The 17,033-nt window shown below is 47.3% G+C and overlaps 1 protein-coding gene across 5 annotated transcripts in view; it reads left to right on the top strand.

The window, feature by feature from the left end:
- USP18 (ubiquitin specific peptidase 18) overlaps positions 1-12,327 on the top strand; it is a 30,973-nt gene extending 18,646 nt beyond the window's left edge. For 3 of the 5 annotated variants that reach the window (XM_055573943.1, XM_055573952.1, XM_055573962.1), the window contains 7 exons: positions 2,263-2,342; positions 2,598-2,744; positions 3,073-3,168; positions 3,594-3,761; positions 9,154-9,285; positions 9,757-9,806; positions 11,376-12,327. In XM_055573943.1, coding sequence (XP_055429918.1) covers positions 2,263-2,342; positions 2,598-2,744; positions 3,073-3,168; positions 3,594-3,761; positions 9,154-9,285; positions 9,757-9,806; positions 11,376-11,421 — 719 coding nt within the window. In that variant the 3' untranslated portion in view covers positions 11,422-12,327. The remainder of the gene's footprint in view (positions 1-2,262; positions 2,343-2,597; positions 2,745-3,072; positions 3,169-3,593; positions 3,762-9,153; positions 9,286-9,756; positions 9,807-11,375) is intronic. The other 2 variants (XM_055573968.1, XM_055573977.1) reach the window with 2 other exon arrangements.
- The last annotated feature ends 4,706 nt before the right edge of the window (positions 12,328-17,033 follow it).

Raw genomic sequence — 17,033 nt, 5'->3', positions numbered from 1 at the left:
CAGACTGGATAACCTCCGTTGACCTATATTCAGGTTTGATGATTCCTTTGCCAACTCAGATCTGCTCTTGACTACTTCTGGTGAGCACTTCTGTCCCTCTACTCTTCCAGTCAGGAATTTCAGTTTGGTCTTTTATGTATTTCTTTTCTCTATTGATACTTTTTATTTGGTGAGACATTGTTTTCATTCTTTAGTTATTTTGGGTTTTTGGATGCTTTAGTTCTTTGAACATATAGTAATAACTAATCTGAAGTCTTTGTCTAGTACATCTGGGGCGTCTCAGTGAGTTTCTAGTCATTGCTCTTTTTCCTGTGTGTGCACCATATTTTTCTGTTTCCTTGTGTGTCTTGTAATTTTTTGTTAGAAACTAGACATTTTAGATAATGTGACAACACTGAACATCAGAAACCCCCACAGTGGGGTGTGTTCTTGCTGTTGTTTTTACTGTGGCTCTTCATATAGTCTTTCCAAGACTAATTCTGTAACGTTTATATTCCCTGTGGTATGCGGCCATGGGAGTTTTTATGTGGTTAGCTAAGTGTCAGGTAGTGATTGGCTAGAAATTTCTTTAAATGCTTTGCACTAACAAGTCTTCTAGTCTTTGCCAAGGGGCCCTGTGTGTTGACTGGGTACATCTTCAAAGCCCAGGCAGTTTGTGATGCTTTGAGCCTTCATTTCATACTTGCACAGAAACTTAAAATCAGTCAGATGGAAGAGACTGGGGTCCTTTCGGGTCCTGGGTGTGAAATTGACCTTCCAGATCACCAGGAATATGTCAGAGCCTTTGAAAGTGTGAGGGCTTCCCTGGTGGCTCAGACGGTAAAGCATCTGTCTGCAATGCAGGAGACATGGGTTCGATCCCTGGATTGGAAAGATTCCCCTGGAGAAGGAAATGGCAATCCACTCCAGTACTCTTGCCTGGAAAATCCCATGGACGGAGGAGCCTGGTAGGCTACAGTCCATGGGGTCGCAAAGAGTCAGACACGACTGAGTGACTTCACTTTCACTTTGAAAGTGTGCAGTGAACATCTTATTCCCTTTAAGATCTTTCCTTTGAGTTTCTGGCCAGGCTTTTCTTGCCTCAGCTGGCATGGTTGCCTTAGGTAACTGAGTTGTTTATTGTCGCTGAGCATTTTCCACAGACACCCTGGGAATATTACAGGCTTTCAGCTCTGAGTCAGGTTAAATAACAGCAACCTCCTTTAAATGGGCTTTTCCCTGGAGCTGCTGCAAACAGGTCAGATTGTGGGAATGCTCCTGGCCAGGGGCTTTCCTAGGTGCCCAGTCCAGCCCCAGCCTGTCACCTGTGGCAACTGCAAGACTTCTCGTTTTCAAGCCTTCTGCAGAGCATTGAAGAATGTGTGGGAACCAGCCAAGTTGAGGAAGCTGCAGTCCCTGCTCTGCAGTTTTTCCTGAATTCCTAAGATTTTTGTAAACTCTTGGTTTTGTTGCTTGTGTGGAGGAGTGGGTTTAGAGAGACCCTCTCTCTGCTGCCCCAGGTATAGCTCATGTTTCTCTAGTTTTCCTAACAGTTTGTATGCCTGGGGAAGTCTTCTCTAAATTGTGAGTCCATAGATGTGAGTACATGGATACTCACCTTCTGCTAGAATGTAGGTTTCCTGGGAACAGGAACTTTCTCTGGCTTGTGCAGTACCTGCATGTAGCAGGAGTGAAGGAAATTATAGGTTGGGCAGGGCCCCGGTATGTCTCAGATGAATTGGGACTCCTGGTTCTGGAATGGGCAGATGAGGTAGGACGTCTCTTTGACCCTCTTCATGTCCTGTGTTGGCTCTGGGGAAGGCAGCCTGCTGAAAGTAATTCTCTGGAGACAGCATCAGTTCAACCTGCTACTAGCCTGTTAATCCCTGTTTTGGGATTATTAACTTGGAATTTGGATTGATTAACCATTCAGCTGGGCTTTCTGGGTGACTCAGATGGTAAAGAATCTGCCTGCAATGGAGGAGAACCCGGGTTCGATCCCTAGGTGGAAGATCTAATAAGTAATGCTCACTGATTATGTGCTGGTTGTTGAGTTGGTAAGGGAATGAGACTGACAGAGTCTTTGCCTCCATGGAGCTGACAATTGAGAGGAGAGACAGGCCAAAACAAAATAAAACCCCCAAACATTGAGTACAAATTGTGATAAGTATCACAAAGGAAATGGTGTTAACAGGTATGAATTCTTAGTCTGGTAGCTGGGGCAGGAGGGCATGACCGGCATCCTGGGCCCTTACCCTGGGAGTTGCTTTTCTCTTTGGCCAGTGTTTGTCCAGCACGATGCTGCCCAGCTCTACCTCACAGTCTGGAACCTGATCAAGAACCAGATCACAGACGTGGACTTGGTAAGTCCTAGAACAGAGAGCTCAGAAAGGGAGGATGCTGTCCTTGTGCACATGGAAACCAAGAGGAAACGTGTAGAATGCTCACCACAGTTGTGCAGTGTGGCCGCTGTGACTTCTCTGCACCTTAGTGAGCAGGGGCAGGGGCAGCCGCTGTTTCTGGAGCTCTGTGTGGTGCCTCCAGCTCTGGACGTGGCTGACCTGTTCACTCGGGCTCTCTTTGCCCCTCTTCCTCCTACCCCCCGCCCCACGTTGCAGGTGGCAAGGCTGCAAGCCCTCTACACCATCCGGTTGAAGGAGTCCTTTGTCTGTCTTGAATGTACCTCAGAGATGAGCAGAGACAGCAGCATGCTGGCCCTCCCCCTGTCTGTCTTTGATATGCACTGGAAGCCCCTGAAAACGCTGGTGAGGTTCCTCCTGGGGAGTTTGCTATTCCCTGCAGCCCAATGTTGTCAGTGCTCCCTTGCTTCTTTAATGCACCCTTGGCTTTTAAAAACTAATTTCCATTTCCTAAGCATGGGTCTGCTTAGTTCTCCTTTGATTTGCAGGAAAAATAAGTCTCTCCTCCTGCTCCCCTTGTCCTTCCTGCTCCTCAACAAGTAGATCCTCTCTGAGATCCTGGCACGTGCACCACGTGGGCTGATGTTAGGGGAACCTGAGGAGAACCCTCGTCTGTGGGGAAAGGGGTGACCCCAGGTGGAGTAACCCTGGCTTTCCCTGCTCTCTGGGGCAGGAGGACGCCCTCCACTGTTTCTTCCAGCCGCAGGAGCTGTCCAGCAAAGACAAGTGCTTCTGTGGGAGCTGTGGCAGGAAGACTCGCTGGAAGCAGGTACTCGTTGCTGATCAGAGGCGTCCCTGGACTGTGGGGTGGGGGGTGGGGGCCCTTGGGAAGGGGGCATGCTGAGGGAGGGAATCTGCCAGGCTGGGTCCAGGATCCTGGGGGCTTCTGATACCCAGAGCTGTGGATGCGCTCCTGGGGCCCCATCACTGTAGGGGTGGGGAGGACACAAGAGCCACACTCAGGCCCACCCTTGCCTGGGCTCAGGGAGCAGACTCCACAGTCCCCTACAGACCCCTGTGGAGCCCTGGGCTGCTCAAGCCTTCTGTGGGAGACCCAGCAGATTCCGAGGAGGGGTGCTGTTCCACTCCCTTCTTTTTGGGGAGGAAGAACATCCTGTTGGCCCTGGTGCTCCTTGGAATTGACCTGTTTCAAGTGCTTGGGACTCATCTCCATGGTGACTGTGTTTTTTCCAGGTCTTGACACTGACCCATCTGCCCCAGACACTGACCATCCACCTCATGAGATTCTCCATCAGAAACCTGCGGGCAGAAAAAGTTTGCCACTCATTATATTTCCCCCAGAATCTGGATCTAACCAAGCTCCTTGAGACAAAGGGGGAGCCCTGCAGTGCTGAGGAGCAGGTGAGGGCCCTCATGCTCCTTACACACAAACACGCACGCACACACACACACACACACCCCACACACATACCCTGGCCTCATCAGAGCCCATGTCTTTTGTCTGTCTCCCTCCCCACCCCTATCAGACACCACGTCCTTTGTCTGTCTCCTTCCCCTGAGCTGCCCAGCATCACACTCACCAGAGATGCGTTTTGGGTTTGGGGCGCCATCCTCTCCTCTGTGGCCGAGCTCAGGACGCACAGGGAGGAACACTCACCAACGCTTAGTGTGATTCGTGGAAACATACTCACACACTCAAGAAACACTGATCTTTCAATAAGGAGTTTAGAGTCTTCTCGAATAACAGCCATGGGGCTGTTCGCTTCACATTCCCACCAACGTTGGTGTTGGCAGCTGCATTTCTGTTAAGACTCAGAAGACTTTATTTCTAATGACTGGATTTGTGCTCAGCTATCTCCCAGCACTGACAGAAGGAACCATACTTCAGAACCTTCCTTTTACGTAGGGTGTGCCACAGGCGACCCACATCCTGGGTGCTAAGCAGCACCAGCCTTGCTTCCTTCTCCCGACAGATTACACTTGCCTTAAAGGAGCCAGCACTTGGGGCCAAATTGATTTAGAGTAAAGTTGAATCCAGTTGTCTTGAGCTAGTAAGTTGTTGGGAGATTCTGAGAAAAGTGACATAAATATCTTTTCTCCATAGGTTTAAAATCCTACAATTATTGCCATATATACATGGGTCAGTTTTTGGACTGTCTGTTTTGTTCCCCTGGGCTGTTTACTATCCATGCTCTACAACTATGGGTTTGTGTTTTTTTTTGAAAAATTGAGGCCTGACCATGTGTTTTAGTGGCTCCTATTATAATAGGGTTTCCTTCCCTGTTTGGGGCATAGGATTCTGTTCTTTCCTTCTAGTTTCCTTATTTCCACTTGCACAGCCTACCTAATGAAGTATCTTAAAATTCTTTTACCTTGAAAAGACGTGTGAGGAATTATATAATGTCTCCCTATCTACCAACAGCCTAAACAGTTGTGCAGACTCACAACCAGTCTTTCTTTATTTGCACCCCATCCTCTTCCTTCTCCAAACCTCTACTGGGTTATTTTGAAGCAAATCTCAGATGCCATGCATGTCATTTGCAAGTATTTCATTATGTCTCTCTAGGGCTTCCTTGGTGGCTCAGACGGTAAAGAGCCCACTTTCAATGCTGGAGACCTGGGTTCAATCCCTGGGTCAGGAAGGTCCCCTTGAGGAGGGCATGGCCACCCACTGCAGTATTCTTGCCTGGAGAATCCCCATGGACCGAGGAGCCTGGCAGGCTACAGTCCATGAGGTCTCTAAGAGTTGGACATGACTGAGCACCTAAGCGCACAGCACATGTCTCTCTAAAGAAGAAGCACACTTTTTCCAAACATGACCAGTTCCATCTCATGATTATGTAATATCCTCTAATATCCAGTCGGTATGTGGATCTCCTGACTGTCCTGTAAGTCGTTTGCTGTGTTTGAATCTAGATCCACATAAAGTCTATACTTGCATTTGCCTTGGTTTGCTCCGTCCCTCTCTTGGCCTTTCTTTCTTCCATAGGTTCTGTTTCTTTGTTGTTCTCTCTCCTTTTCTTTTCCTTGAGATGCATTTGTTTGAAGGGTTTTGTGTACACCCAGAATTGGCTGGTGGTCTTGTTTGGCGCTTTCCTCTCTCCTTGTATTTCCTGTAAACTGATAGTTCCATCCAGAGTTTGCCCCAGAGTAATATTAAAAACCCAGTGTAATGTCCTCACGTGAGAACAGAGAATGATTTGAGCCCTCCCTTTTAGGGACAAAGCTTTGTTTTGTCGACTAAAAAATACAGTCACAACCTGAAAGTAGAGAGTTTTTTATTTGGTGGGAATGTTTAGGACTCAGAGTCCCAGAGACAGTATCTCAGTAGCTCTGAGAAAACTGCTGCAAGGAGGCAGGAGGGCAGTGAACCAGTGAGGTTGCTCAGTTGTGTCCGACTCTTTGCAACCCCATGGACTGTAGCTTACCAGGCTCCTCCATCCCTGGAATTTTCCAGGCAAGAGTACTGGAGTGGGTTGCCATTTTCTTCTCCAGGGGATCTTCGTAACCCAGGGATCAAACCCGGGTCTCCTACAATGCAGGCAGATGCTTTACCATCTGAGCCACCAGGGAGTCAGTCTACATACAAGTTTGCAATGGAGGGAGCAGACAGTCTGAACATCACAGATTAGGTATGAAGCTAAGGAGTTTGGCATTCTGTGTATGGGTGCAAGCCTCTGGGCTTGGATTCACTCCTTTCATGTGCAGCTCAGTGACCTGAGCACCTCAGCCAATCCTGTTTCCTCGTTTGCCTGGCTTCTTGCATCCCCCTGCTCCCACCCCCCCACAGCAGTCACTGTGGGGTGGCAGCATCTGCTGGACCTCAGTTTTGGGGAGCCCTCATTCACATTTGGAGGCCAGAAATCACTGGTGGCTGTGACATTCCTTGTTTATTAATAGGAGAAGATATTTTCATTTCACAGTTTGTACCACCCTCATCCTGTCCCCTTCATAATCCCATTTCAGAGTCTCAGGTAAGGGACATTATTTGACTGTATTGAGAAGAAAAGTACAATTTTCCTGACTCTTGTGGAGATCTTGCTCAAAATGAAGACTCTCACCACTGTTCCCTTTTCACAGAGAATCATCTCTTATCTAGCCTTTCTGAGACCAAAGGGAGCAGGGTTAATTACCCCAAACCTGGTGACTATGCTGGTCTTTCCCTTACCGTGATGCTCTCTTACTGATTCTGCTCTGCTTCAAATCTGTCTCCTCCAGGCCTCTCTCCTGGGGCTTCTTTCTCTGCTTCTGGATCCTTTCCTGCCCATTTTTATTGGTATTTAATTTTCATCGCATTCCTTTTTCTTCCCATTGTTCAAATGTCTTCTCATTAGTTTTTATGGTTTCGATCATCTGAAACTGAGGACTTTCGAGTCCCTGTCCCCTACCCAGGTCTCACTCTTGATCCCCAAACCAGGGTGTCCACCTCCAGCTGAGTCCTGAGAAATTCGCTATCTTCATCCCCAGACACCTCTGTTCCATGTGTAACTTTATAGCACCAACGTCTTCCTAAGTTCCAAGCCAAGAATCTGGGGTTCATCCTTGCAGTGCCCCCTACTTATTCCTCCCCACCATATCCATCAGTTGCCGAGTGACTTACTGTTTTTCCTTGACTTTGCACAAATCTGTCCCCCACTTCCTCAGTACTGGAGTCAAAAGCTGGCGCTTCAGAGCCAGACAGGCTTGGGTGGAGGTCCCACCTCTTGATAAGCTCTGAATCTGATGTGAGTTACTCTACTCCTTGAGCTCAGATTCCATGTCTGCAAAATGGGATTGATGCCAACACCCTGTGTACAGGTTCGTTGTGGATATTAAATGAAATGGTGCATATGAATCACATTTATCTCTAAACATAGAATCCTATTTAGTCATTAGCTCTCATCAGATGCAAAATCCATTTCAGAATGCATCATGTTAGATGAAGACATACCATATTGTCTTATGAGCCTTGAATGTCTTGTTTTGAAGATGTATTATTATCATTTTAAACGGACCCCCAGGGAAGTTCCCATAGCATCTTTTTTTTTTTTTAATTTTATTTATTTTGACTTTACTGGGTCTTTGTGGCTTTGTACTGGCTCTCTCTAGTTGTGGAGATCAGGGGCTACTCTTTATTGTGGTGAATGGGCTTCTCATTGTGGTGGCTTCTCTCGTTGTGGAGCACAGGCTCTAGATGCGTGGGCTTCAGTAATTACAGCACCCGGGCTTAGTAGTTGTGGCTCGCAGGTTAGATCTGCAGCATGTGGAATCTTCCCAGACGAGGGATCGAACCTGTGTCCCTTGCATCGGCAGTTGGATTCTTAACCACTGTGCCACCAGGGAAGTCCCTGAAGATGTATTATTAAGTGAAGTGCAAAGTATTTCCTGCTTCTAATTCTTACACTTCTCATGAAAGATGTGAAGACAGTTTTCTCTCAGTGGCTAGACATATTTAGGCATATTTTTTATATACAGCGTAGGTGTGTGAGTATGTCTGCAGTTAATAAAATTGTCATCACGAGACTGCTAAAGGCACTGTAAAATCATAAAAAGCTGTAACTTTTAGCAAAGCAATAAATAATACAAATCTAACAAAGAACCAGAATAATAATGTTTAAGCTTGTTTTGAAGTAGTTCACTTGAGCAAGTATGTCATAAAATATTTGAGTGTATTGCTAATGGAAATATCACTTTTCAAATTTTACATTATATATACATTTGTCTATCACCTATCATAACAATTCAAGTATGCTCTTAATATTGTAGCACATAAATTATATATTTATGCTCATTATTTTTCTTACAGCGTATGAACCTTAGGCTTCTAAAGAAAAAAATTATAGACTCAGCATCTAGATATGACTCTTTAATTGGTCAGGAGGAATAAGAAACATTTAATTCACAATGCAAAGTAATTTTTTTCTTTGAGGGTGCTTTATGATGTAATATGTAGAAGAATATTATATTTGAAAGTGAAAGTCGCTCCGTCATGTCCAACTCTTTGCAACCCTGGCAAGAATACTGGAGTGGGTAGCTGTTCCCTTCTCCAGGAGATCTTCCTGACCCAGAAACTGGGGTCTCCTGCATTGCAGGTAGATTCTTTACCAGCTGAGCTCCCAGGAAATATTGTATTTAAATCATGGAAAAATAAAATATTAGTTCACTTTTGGGATAAAAAAAAGTAATGTTTGTGAAGACTTAGCCAAATGCTGGAAGCTAGCTAGTAATTATCATGTTTATAATGCTTGTTGTCATTTCGTGGTGCTTCTTGCAGGTGGTCAGTCTCTCCCCACTTCTTCCACTCTCAGCTGTGACTCTGCCTCACTTGGACTCTCAAGCCATTTTCATATGCCTTCACTCTGGTGTTCTCAAACACAAATCTGATGCTGCTGCTCCTCTGCGCAGAGCGTTCCAAGGCTGCCACTGCTGGGATGTTTTGACTCCTGACTTGGCCTCAGTGGCTCCCTGCACCCCTGCCCCATCCCTCAACCCCATCCCCCACCACCCTCCCCCAGGGCGTGCTGCCGGGCCTCCACAGATCCTTCAGGGTCAGTTTAAGCACATTGTCTCTGGGGAGCTTTTCTCAACTGCTCATCCCTTCTTGTTTTGGGGTAGAGACTGCTTCCCAGATTTATCTGTAAACCTGGTGTGAAACCTTGCTTCACAGCTGTGCTGTAATTAGGTATGAGCATCTTGTGGTCAGAGATGGTCTTCTGGGGCCCTGGGCACACCAGTGCCTGGCAGAGAGGCACTGAGAAGCAGAGGATCAGAAGAGGAGGTGTGATGGGGGTCCCTTTATCCTTGTGTCCTTCAGTGTGGAGGGCACTATGAGCTCTTTGCTGTGATCGCCCACGTGGGGAACGCTGACTATGGTCACTACTGTGCCTACATCCGGAGTTCTGAAGATGGAGAATGGTTCTGCTTCAACGACTCCAATGTTTCTTGGGTGAGAAGCGTCCTCCCAAACTGCCTCTTGCCGTGGGTTCTCCATCTCTAATGGGTTCTGAGCCAGGACTGGAGGCCACTGTGACCCAGACACACTAAGGTCCTGTTTTCTGTGGCGGGGGGGCCTTTGTGAAATTTGAAGCCCTTTACTGCATGGAGCCCTGTCTGGTTCACAGCTCTGCTACGGTCTGCTTAGCTTAGCGTCCCGGTTTCTGGAATTCTCAGCTCAGGGCCCTGCAACCTTGTGCTCTGGACTAACCTATGAAGGCAAGAAGCTCTAGAAAGAGTTACAAAATCTGGGCCCAGCATAACCAAGTGTAGACAATGCACCTGAGGGACTTGGTGTGCCGAGCACCTGTCACTGGGTGACCAGGCCTGGGAGTAGTCAGACTGGACTGTCTAGGGGAGGGAGGGCAGCTGGCAGCACCATCACTCTCTGGCCACTTAACCTGGTTTGTCTCTGTCCTTGCAGGTATCCTGGGAAGACGTCCAGTGTACCTATGGGAATCACAGCTACCGCTGGTGAGGAGGGCTGGGTCGTGGGTCCCATGAGCTCACTCAGGGCATCTGTTGCTGTAGGAAAGGGCTGCCACTCACCTTTGGAGTCCCAGAGAATATGCTCAGCCTCGTTTTTCAGCCCCATCAACTGCACTGCTCCTCTCCTAGTTTATTTTTTAAACTTTTTTCATAGATAAAGGTTTGAAATTACATATGTATTTTTAAATTAATTAAGAAAAATTTTTATCAATGCTGTGTCTTCGTTGCTTTCTCTGGTTGTGGTGAGCAGGGCTCTTTGTTGCAGGTGTGCAAGCTTCTCACTGTGGTGGCTTCTTTCGTTGCGGAGGACAGGCTCCAGAGCTTGCAGACTTAGCAGTTGTAGTGCACAGGCTTAGCTGCTCCATGGCACGCGGAGCCTTCCCAGACCAGAGATGGGACCCGTGTCCCCTGCACTGGCAGGTGGAGTCTTAACCACTGCACTGCCAGGGAGGTCCTCCTCTTGCAGTTTAGACCCAGCAGTGCTCAAGTGTCTGAGGCTCCCAAACATCACACCATCCCTGGCGTTAACGTGCTGTCCCTTCTCCTAGTTTGTCCCTGAGGCAAACCACCTTCATGCTTCCGTGCTTCTGCTTATGCCCACCTGCCCTGTAATGCCTTCCCAGCACCATTCAGGCAGGTGTGCAGGAGCCTCTCAGGTGTTTTCCATCGTGTGCTCACCTCTTCACAGCCAGGACCACGCTGCTTGGTCATTGTTCACCTGTATAACATTCTTTCACGTTAACCATGAACTCTTCGGAAGCAAGGATCACTCTTGTCCTCCTCCGTTGTCTGGTATGGAGGCTTGAATTTAGTCAATAATAACAGTAAATATATTGTTGAAAATCAGTTACTACACAGAGGGGAGGCTGGAGAGGAAAAAGCTTGGCAGAGATAAAGCAGAGACTTTGCAGGTTTTTTCTGCAGAGCTTCTGGGTTAGAGGTGACATTGCACACTAAGCGTGGTGTGGGATGTGGCCCCAGCCGCACGAGTAAGTCTTCACTTGGAAACTGATAAATTGGGTGAAATTTGTGCTTGAAATCCTGCCCCCCTCCACCGCCCCCCACTACCTGCTTCTTTTCCTTTTCTTCTAAGCATCTCCCTTAGATACACTCTTAGATATACACTTGGTCACCTTTTGGTTGTCAGTGATCCCCCGTTATTTAGATCAGGGTTTGGCAGACTTTTTCTGTCAAAGGCCAGAGAGTGACTGTTTCAGTTTCTGGGATACACAGTCTGCGTCTCGGCTCCTTGGTTCTGCTTCTGCAACACAAAAGCAGCCACCGGTGGTACATGAGTGAGCATATGTGGCTTTGTTCCGGTTACATTTACTTAAGTTCCTGGGCTCATAGTTTGTCAACCCCTGCTTGAGATGTTAGCTAATAGTTATTTACCCGGGTCCCCAGTTTTGTCTGCTCTGAGCTGATAGATTGATGAAGACCTGATCCAGTAACCCGGGAAGTTTTCTGATGGGTGTTCTATCAAGAAGTAATGATGTAGTAATGAACTCTGAATGTTTCGTCTCAGTGATGCCCTTGCACTTTTTTTCTTTCTAGGCGGGAGACTGCCTATCTCCTGTTTTACATGAAGACTGAGTCCTAATGGATGCTCCCTAAACCTTCAGAGACCTACAGAGTATCATCTTCCTTTTCTGTTCCTGTCTCTGCAGATTGTAAGAGATTCTGCAGTGAGGAGAGGCACCATTTTCAAGCTGTTTACATTTTATTTATAATAAGTGGTGATTATTAAAATATTTAGCAGTGACACTACACAGGTCTGGATAGGTCAGAACGGGTGCCACTGGTGGACTCATGGCTGGGTCAGGTCTGGATTGCTCCTGCTGCACAAGGCAGTGATCCTTTAGCTGGGAGCTGCAGAGTCCGGGTGCTCCCAGGGGAGGAGAGACCAGGCCAGTGCTGGTAGCAAGACGCAGTTGGGTAACAAAGGGCTGTGGTCAGGAATTATTTCAATATTCTACAGCTAATGTGACTATACTGATAGGTACTGATTGTATATCATTTCTGTTTATAATTTTAAAAACTTTCAGGGCTTCTCTAGTGGCTCAGGGGTAAAGAATCCACCTGCCAATGCAGGAAGCATGGGTTTGATCCCTGATCTGGGAAGATCCCACATGCTGTGGAGCAACTAAGCCTGTGCACCACAACTGCTGATCCTGTGCTCTAGAGCCCAGGAGCCACAAGGACGGCGCTCACGTGCCCTAGAGCCTGCGCTCCAAACCGGAGAAGTCACTTCTCACTGCAGTGAGAAGCCTGTGCACCACAGCTAGATAGTAACCCCTGCTCACCGCAACAAGAAAAAGCTCTTGCAGCAACAAAGACCCAGCACAGCCAAAAATTAAAAAGAAAAAAATTTAAATGCGTATCAATTACATGAAACTCAAGTGCTTTGTAATTGTTATTCATTTATTTGATAAATATGTATTGATCACCAACTCTGTGAAATGGTATGCCAGACAGTAATGAATACAATTCTTTCTCTCAAAAAGAACTTTTTAATTTAATGGGGGTTGATTAAAATACACGATACTGAGGGTTTGTGCTACAGGAACTCAAAGGAAAATAAATGAAAATGCTTGTGCTGTGCACCCACAGGAGCAGCCTGAAGGCTGGAAGGGGACTGAGAATGAGGACAGTTTGTTTACAGGGAGAAGCAGACCCAGTGGCATGGCTCAGGGTTCAAGGACCCTCCACACACCCGGATGGAAGGGAGGTGGGGCTCAGCACGTTGATCTTGATCCAGGCTCAGAAGTTTGGGTCTAGCTTAATAAGTAATGAGGATTTTTTTTTTTTTTTGGAAAGTGTTCAAAAAGGAAAGGAACACTTAGTGGTGTTTCAGTAAAATGGGTTTGCTGGTGACATGGGTTAGAGACAGGTTGGCAGCATGGGTGGACAGGCGTGCACAGTCCCTGGAGCCATGTCAGAGGAAGAATGTGAATCGTGGGGTGTCCAGGGAAGGGAAACCCTGCACCAACCTGGGAAGAAGTGTGTGGACACCTCCCACCAACAAAGGAAGTGACTCAGTCATTCACGTGTTTAATGACTTGTTCGAGATTTCATATTTTGTAAGTGGCAGAGCTGAAACCTCCAACCTGAAATGAGGGTGATTTATTCTTTTTATTCGCAAGAATTTAGCCACGTGAGAGTAAATTCTCACCGTATAATAGCCAAACAATGTAGTCATGGACAGATCCTCTTCCTCAGTGCTAACCACTGCTAAGCAGGTGTGTGTATATTCTTATCTCTACCGTCACAAGCTATCATAAAGCACTTGGCTGAAAGCCACAGAAGCTGTGTTTTTTTCTTGCAATCTGGAGGCTGGAGTCTGAAATCAAGGTGTCACAGTGTTGGTTTCTCCAGGAGGCTGCGAAGGAGAGTCTGTCCTGCCTTTCTTCTGGCGCCTGGTCGTGCCAGCCCTGCTCTCATCCCCTGCGTGGACCTGAGTTCCTCTGGCCTCCACCTCCATCTTCATGCGCTGTCTTCCCTATGTGTGTTAGTCAAGGACACCATCCATGGGTTAGGGGCCATCCCAGTGTAGCATGACCTCGCCTTCACATGGCTAATTTCATCATTCTGAGGTTCCAGGTGGGTGGGAATTTTAGGGGGACCCTATTCAGAGTAGTAAAATGTATTGATCCCTCTAGGCCTTATTCTAGGCATTGGCATGCATATTCACAGATATGAATAATTTTTACATCATTAATTCTACTGGAAACATTATTCTGCTCATTGTTTTTTCTCATAATAGTGTCTTAGGAAAGTTTCCAAGTCTGTATGTAAATGGAAAACATTCTTTTGAATTGTTAAACTTACTCCATAAATAGATATACTATATTTTTTCCATTCCCATATTGGTAAATATTAGGGCATTCCCATTTTTTCACTATTTAAAGTGCAGAGTGAATGAGTACCTTTAGATGTGTTTTTGTACATGAGTAAATATTTCTGTAGGTACTGAGGAGTGAAATTATGGATCAAAGAGACTGAAGGGAGAAGTTACACGTAGACTCCAAGTTAAAGAGGAAGGGTACTAATAGATCATTTTTAATGTCCTGGATTGAAGGAGAAGACAAAGAATCAATTGACTTGAGTCTCTGGAAGTAGCTGATTTCTATGCTATTTTGTTTCTTCTCCAAAGTGCCCCCTTACTCAGCCATATATCCATTTGTCCAAAAATCAAAGTTCACAGTGATGCCCGGTGCCTGACCTTGTGTGAACTTTGCTGTGATCTTGTTTTGAGGGTTTGAGGTCTGTTGTTATTTCATCCCTATGTACCCCTGCTGTCTGCCGCCCCAGACTTCTTCAGCATGTACACCCAATATCTTTGGGTGTATCTATATCTATAATATCTATAAAAAAACCCGTGTTTTTTCCTTAAAAGTAGTATTGTAAGGAATTCGCTGGTGATCCAGTGGTTGGAACTCCACAGGGTGAAGGGCATGGGTTCAATCCCCAGTAGCCACCCAGGCCAAGGCCAAGTCCTGCCTGCTGGGGAGCCCACAATAGTCTGCCCACATAGAGTTCCCATAGACCATACAGCTCCATTACAGGTGACCTGATGGGAGTGTGTTGTTGGGCCCCATAGAGTGTCTCCTGTATGAGGCCACTTCTCCATAACAGGGAGGCATAAGCAACCTACATAACATACAAATAAGCACAGAGATTTAGGCAAGATGAGGCAGCAGAGGAATGTCTTCCAAACAATGGATCAAGATAAAATAAGAACTAAGTAAAGTGGGGATCACAGTCTACCCAGTGGATCTCAAAGTCCTGATCATAAAGATGCTCAGTGATCTTTGGAGAAGGCTGGGTGAACACAGAAGTTTAACAGAGACGATATTAAGAAGCCAATGGAGCTGAAGAATGAAATCACTAATGCACTTAAAGAAAACAGTAGCAGATTAGATGACACAGCGGAATGGATGGTGAACTGGAAGACCATAGTGGGAGTCAGTCAGGCTGAACAGAAATAAATTTTTTAAATGACAGTTTAGGGACTTTCCTGGTAGCCCAGTGGTTAAGAACCTGCCTTCCAAGGCCGGGGATGAGGTTTCCCGCCTTGGTCGGGGAACTAGGATCCCACATGCCTCGGGGCAACTAAGCCCGTGTGCCACAACTAGAGAAGCCTGTGTTCCAGAGCCCACCAGCCACAACTGCTGAGCCCGTGCTCACCTCTGTCCTCACTGAGTTTAATCTTCATCCTTCACCATAACTCACCTTCAGCATAACAGCTTCAGGGACTTCTGGGAGCCTCCACGTAAAAAGAAGCCGAGGAGGGGGTTTCTGGATCCCTGACTCTGTAGCTGGGGTCAGAAGCAGATGGGGGGCCGGGTGCATCATGGGGCCCTCTACCAGGGAGGGGCAGGAGATCCCAGGTGGTAGTTAGCCGAGTCCAAGGCCCTCCTGGGTACGAGGCATCCTAGTCCCCTTGGTGCATCATAAACAGACCAGCTCCCTCCTCCCCTCAGCCTCCAGGCCTGGTCCCTGCTTCTGAGAAATTCCCTAGGGTGGATCCTGGTGCCAGAGGTACCCCATGCTTTGGGCTCCTGAGTCTCTAGGGAGGATAGAGGAGTGAGGGGAGACTTGTCCACAGAAAGACAGCATCTGTCAGAAGAGATCCTGGGGCTGCTGCACCCCAACCTCCACCACCATCCCCAGGTCCACTGAGGCAGGACCATGAGAGCAAGGCTCCTTCCCTCCCCAAGACAGAGACACAGAGGAGACACCAGGTGAAGGCGAAGATGGGATGGAGGGGCCCACAAGCCCAGGGATGCCTGGAGACCCCAGAAGCTGGAAGAGGCAGGAAGGACTCTCCACTGGAGCCTCTGGAGAGAGCACTGCACTGGGACACCTTGATCTCAGATGTCTGGTGTCCGAGACTGAGAGAGGACAGGCTTCTGTTGTTCTGTTGTTCTGACCATCTGCCCCAGGAAGCTCATGCAGCTGGTGGGAAGCGCCTGCCCTGATCTAAAGCCTCCCTCCCATTAGGTGAGGTGGCCCTACAGACTCCACCTCTTCTTCCACATCTAGCAGGTGGGAGACCCGCTTCTCCTTGGTACTCCAGGAGCGGCTCTGGAGCTGATGGGAGTGGTTCTGGGGTTTTGCAGGCTGAGCCCCTGTTGCTGTGCCCCCATTTCCCCATACGAGCATCCAGAGCTCTGGATGTCTGCTTTGCTGCCTGAATCCCTCCTCCCTCAACCCAGTATCCACAGGAAGAGTCAGGGATTCTGTAGCAGGGTCTTCAGGCAGTCTGTGTCTGGACCCATGTGGGAATCCCAAGTTTTACTGTTTTCTCAGAAATTGTCTCCTGGAATTTAATCTTACTCACTCCCTCTTCCTGATCTCTTTCCCCTACCCTTAAGTTAGACGTTCTGGCTGACCTGTCAGCATTAGTTAGATGCTGTTCTGCATGCGGAACAAGCCCCCTTATCTTCGAAGACCTTTCTTGATGACTCTCGTGTGATTACCTCTGGACCTCCAGAAGGAAGCCTCCTTAATCCCTGCATTCTGGTCTCTGTCTTGCTTTACTGCTCTTAGTTAAAGATTACAAGATAAGTTACCAATAAATAGATGCTCAGCATTTTCTCAGGAAGTTGCTTCTCTGAGAGCTTTCCCTGCATTGTCTCTTAACAATGCTGTGTGTTTGTGAGAATTGTTCATTGCGAAACTGCCACAGACCCACGTTCACCTCTTCCCTGTAAACATAGAACCTCCCCTGACCTCATGCCCCGTGCTAACCGCCTCCACATCTGGCCATGGGCCCAGGGCAGGTGTAAGACTGACTGCCCTCTCAGCCTCTCCCTTGTGTTGTCAGAGCTGCTGCAGCCCTTGGTCAAAACCCGTGAACCCACTTTAATAGGGGTGTCCTTGCTCACAACCCTCCAAGCACCTCTTTTAGCAAGAGTTAACAGAAGTCTTTAAATCATAGGGTCCAGAGAGAAGAAAGGAAGCTACAAAGAAAGAAAACCAGATGGAGCCAGCTAGGACCAAGATGGCAACCTATTCTGACCTCCAGCAGATCCTGAGTTTCATTGTATGTTGATTTTACTGTATTATCTATCGTATATTAAAAAGCGGGAACATTACTTTGCCAACAAAGGTCTGTCTAGTCAAGGCTATGGTTTTTCCAGTGGTCATGTACAGATGTGAGAGTTGGACTTTAAAGAAATCTGAGCGCTGAAGAACTGATGCTTTTGA

This window comes from Bubalus kerabau, chromosome 1, assembly GCF_029407905.1.
Source record: "Bubalus kerabau isolate K-KA32 ecotype Philippines breed swamp buffalo chromosome 1, PCC_UOA_SB_1v2, whole genome shotgun sequence".
Taxonomy (NCBI): Eukaryota; Metazoa; Chordata; class Mammalia; order Artiodactyla; family Bovidae; genus Bubalus; species Bubalus kerabau.
This window is presented reverse-complemented; position numbering and strand designations above follow the sequence as displayed.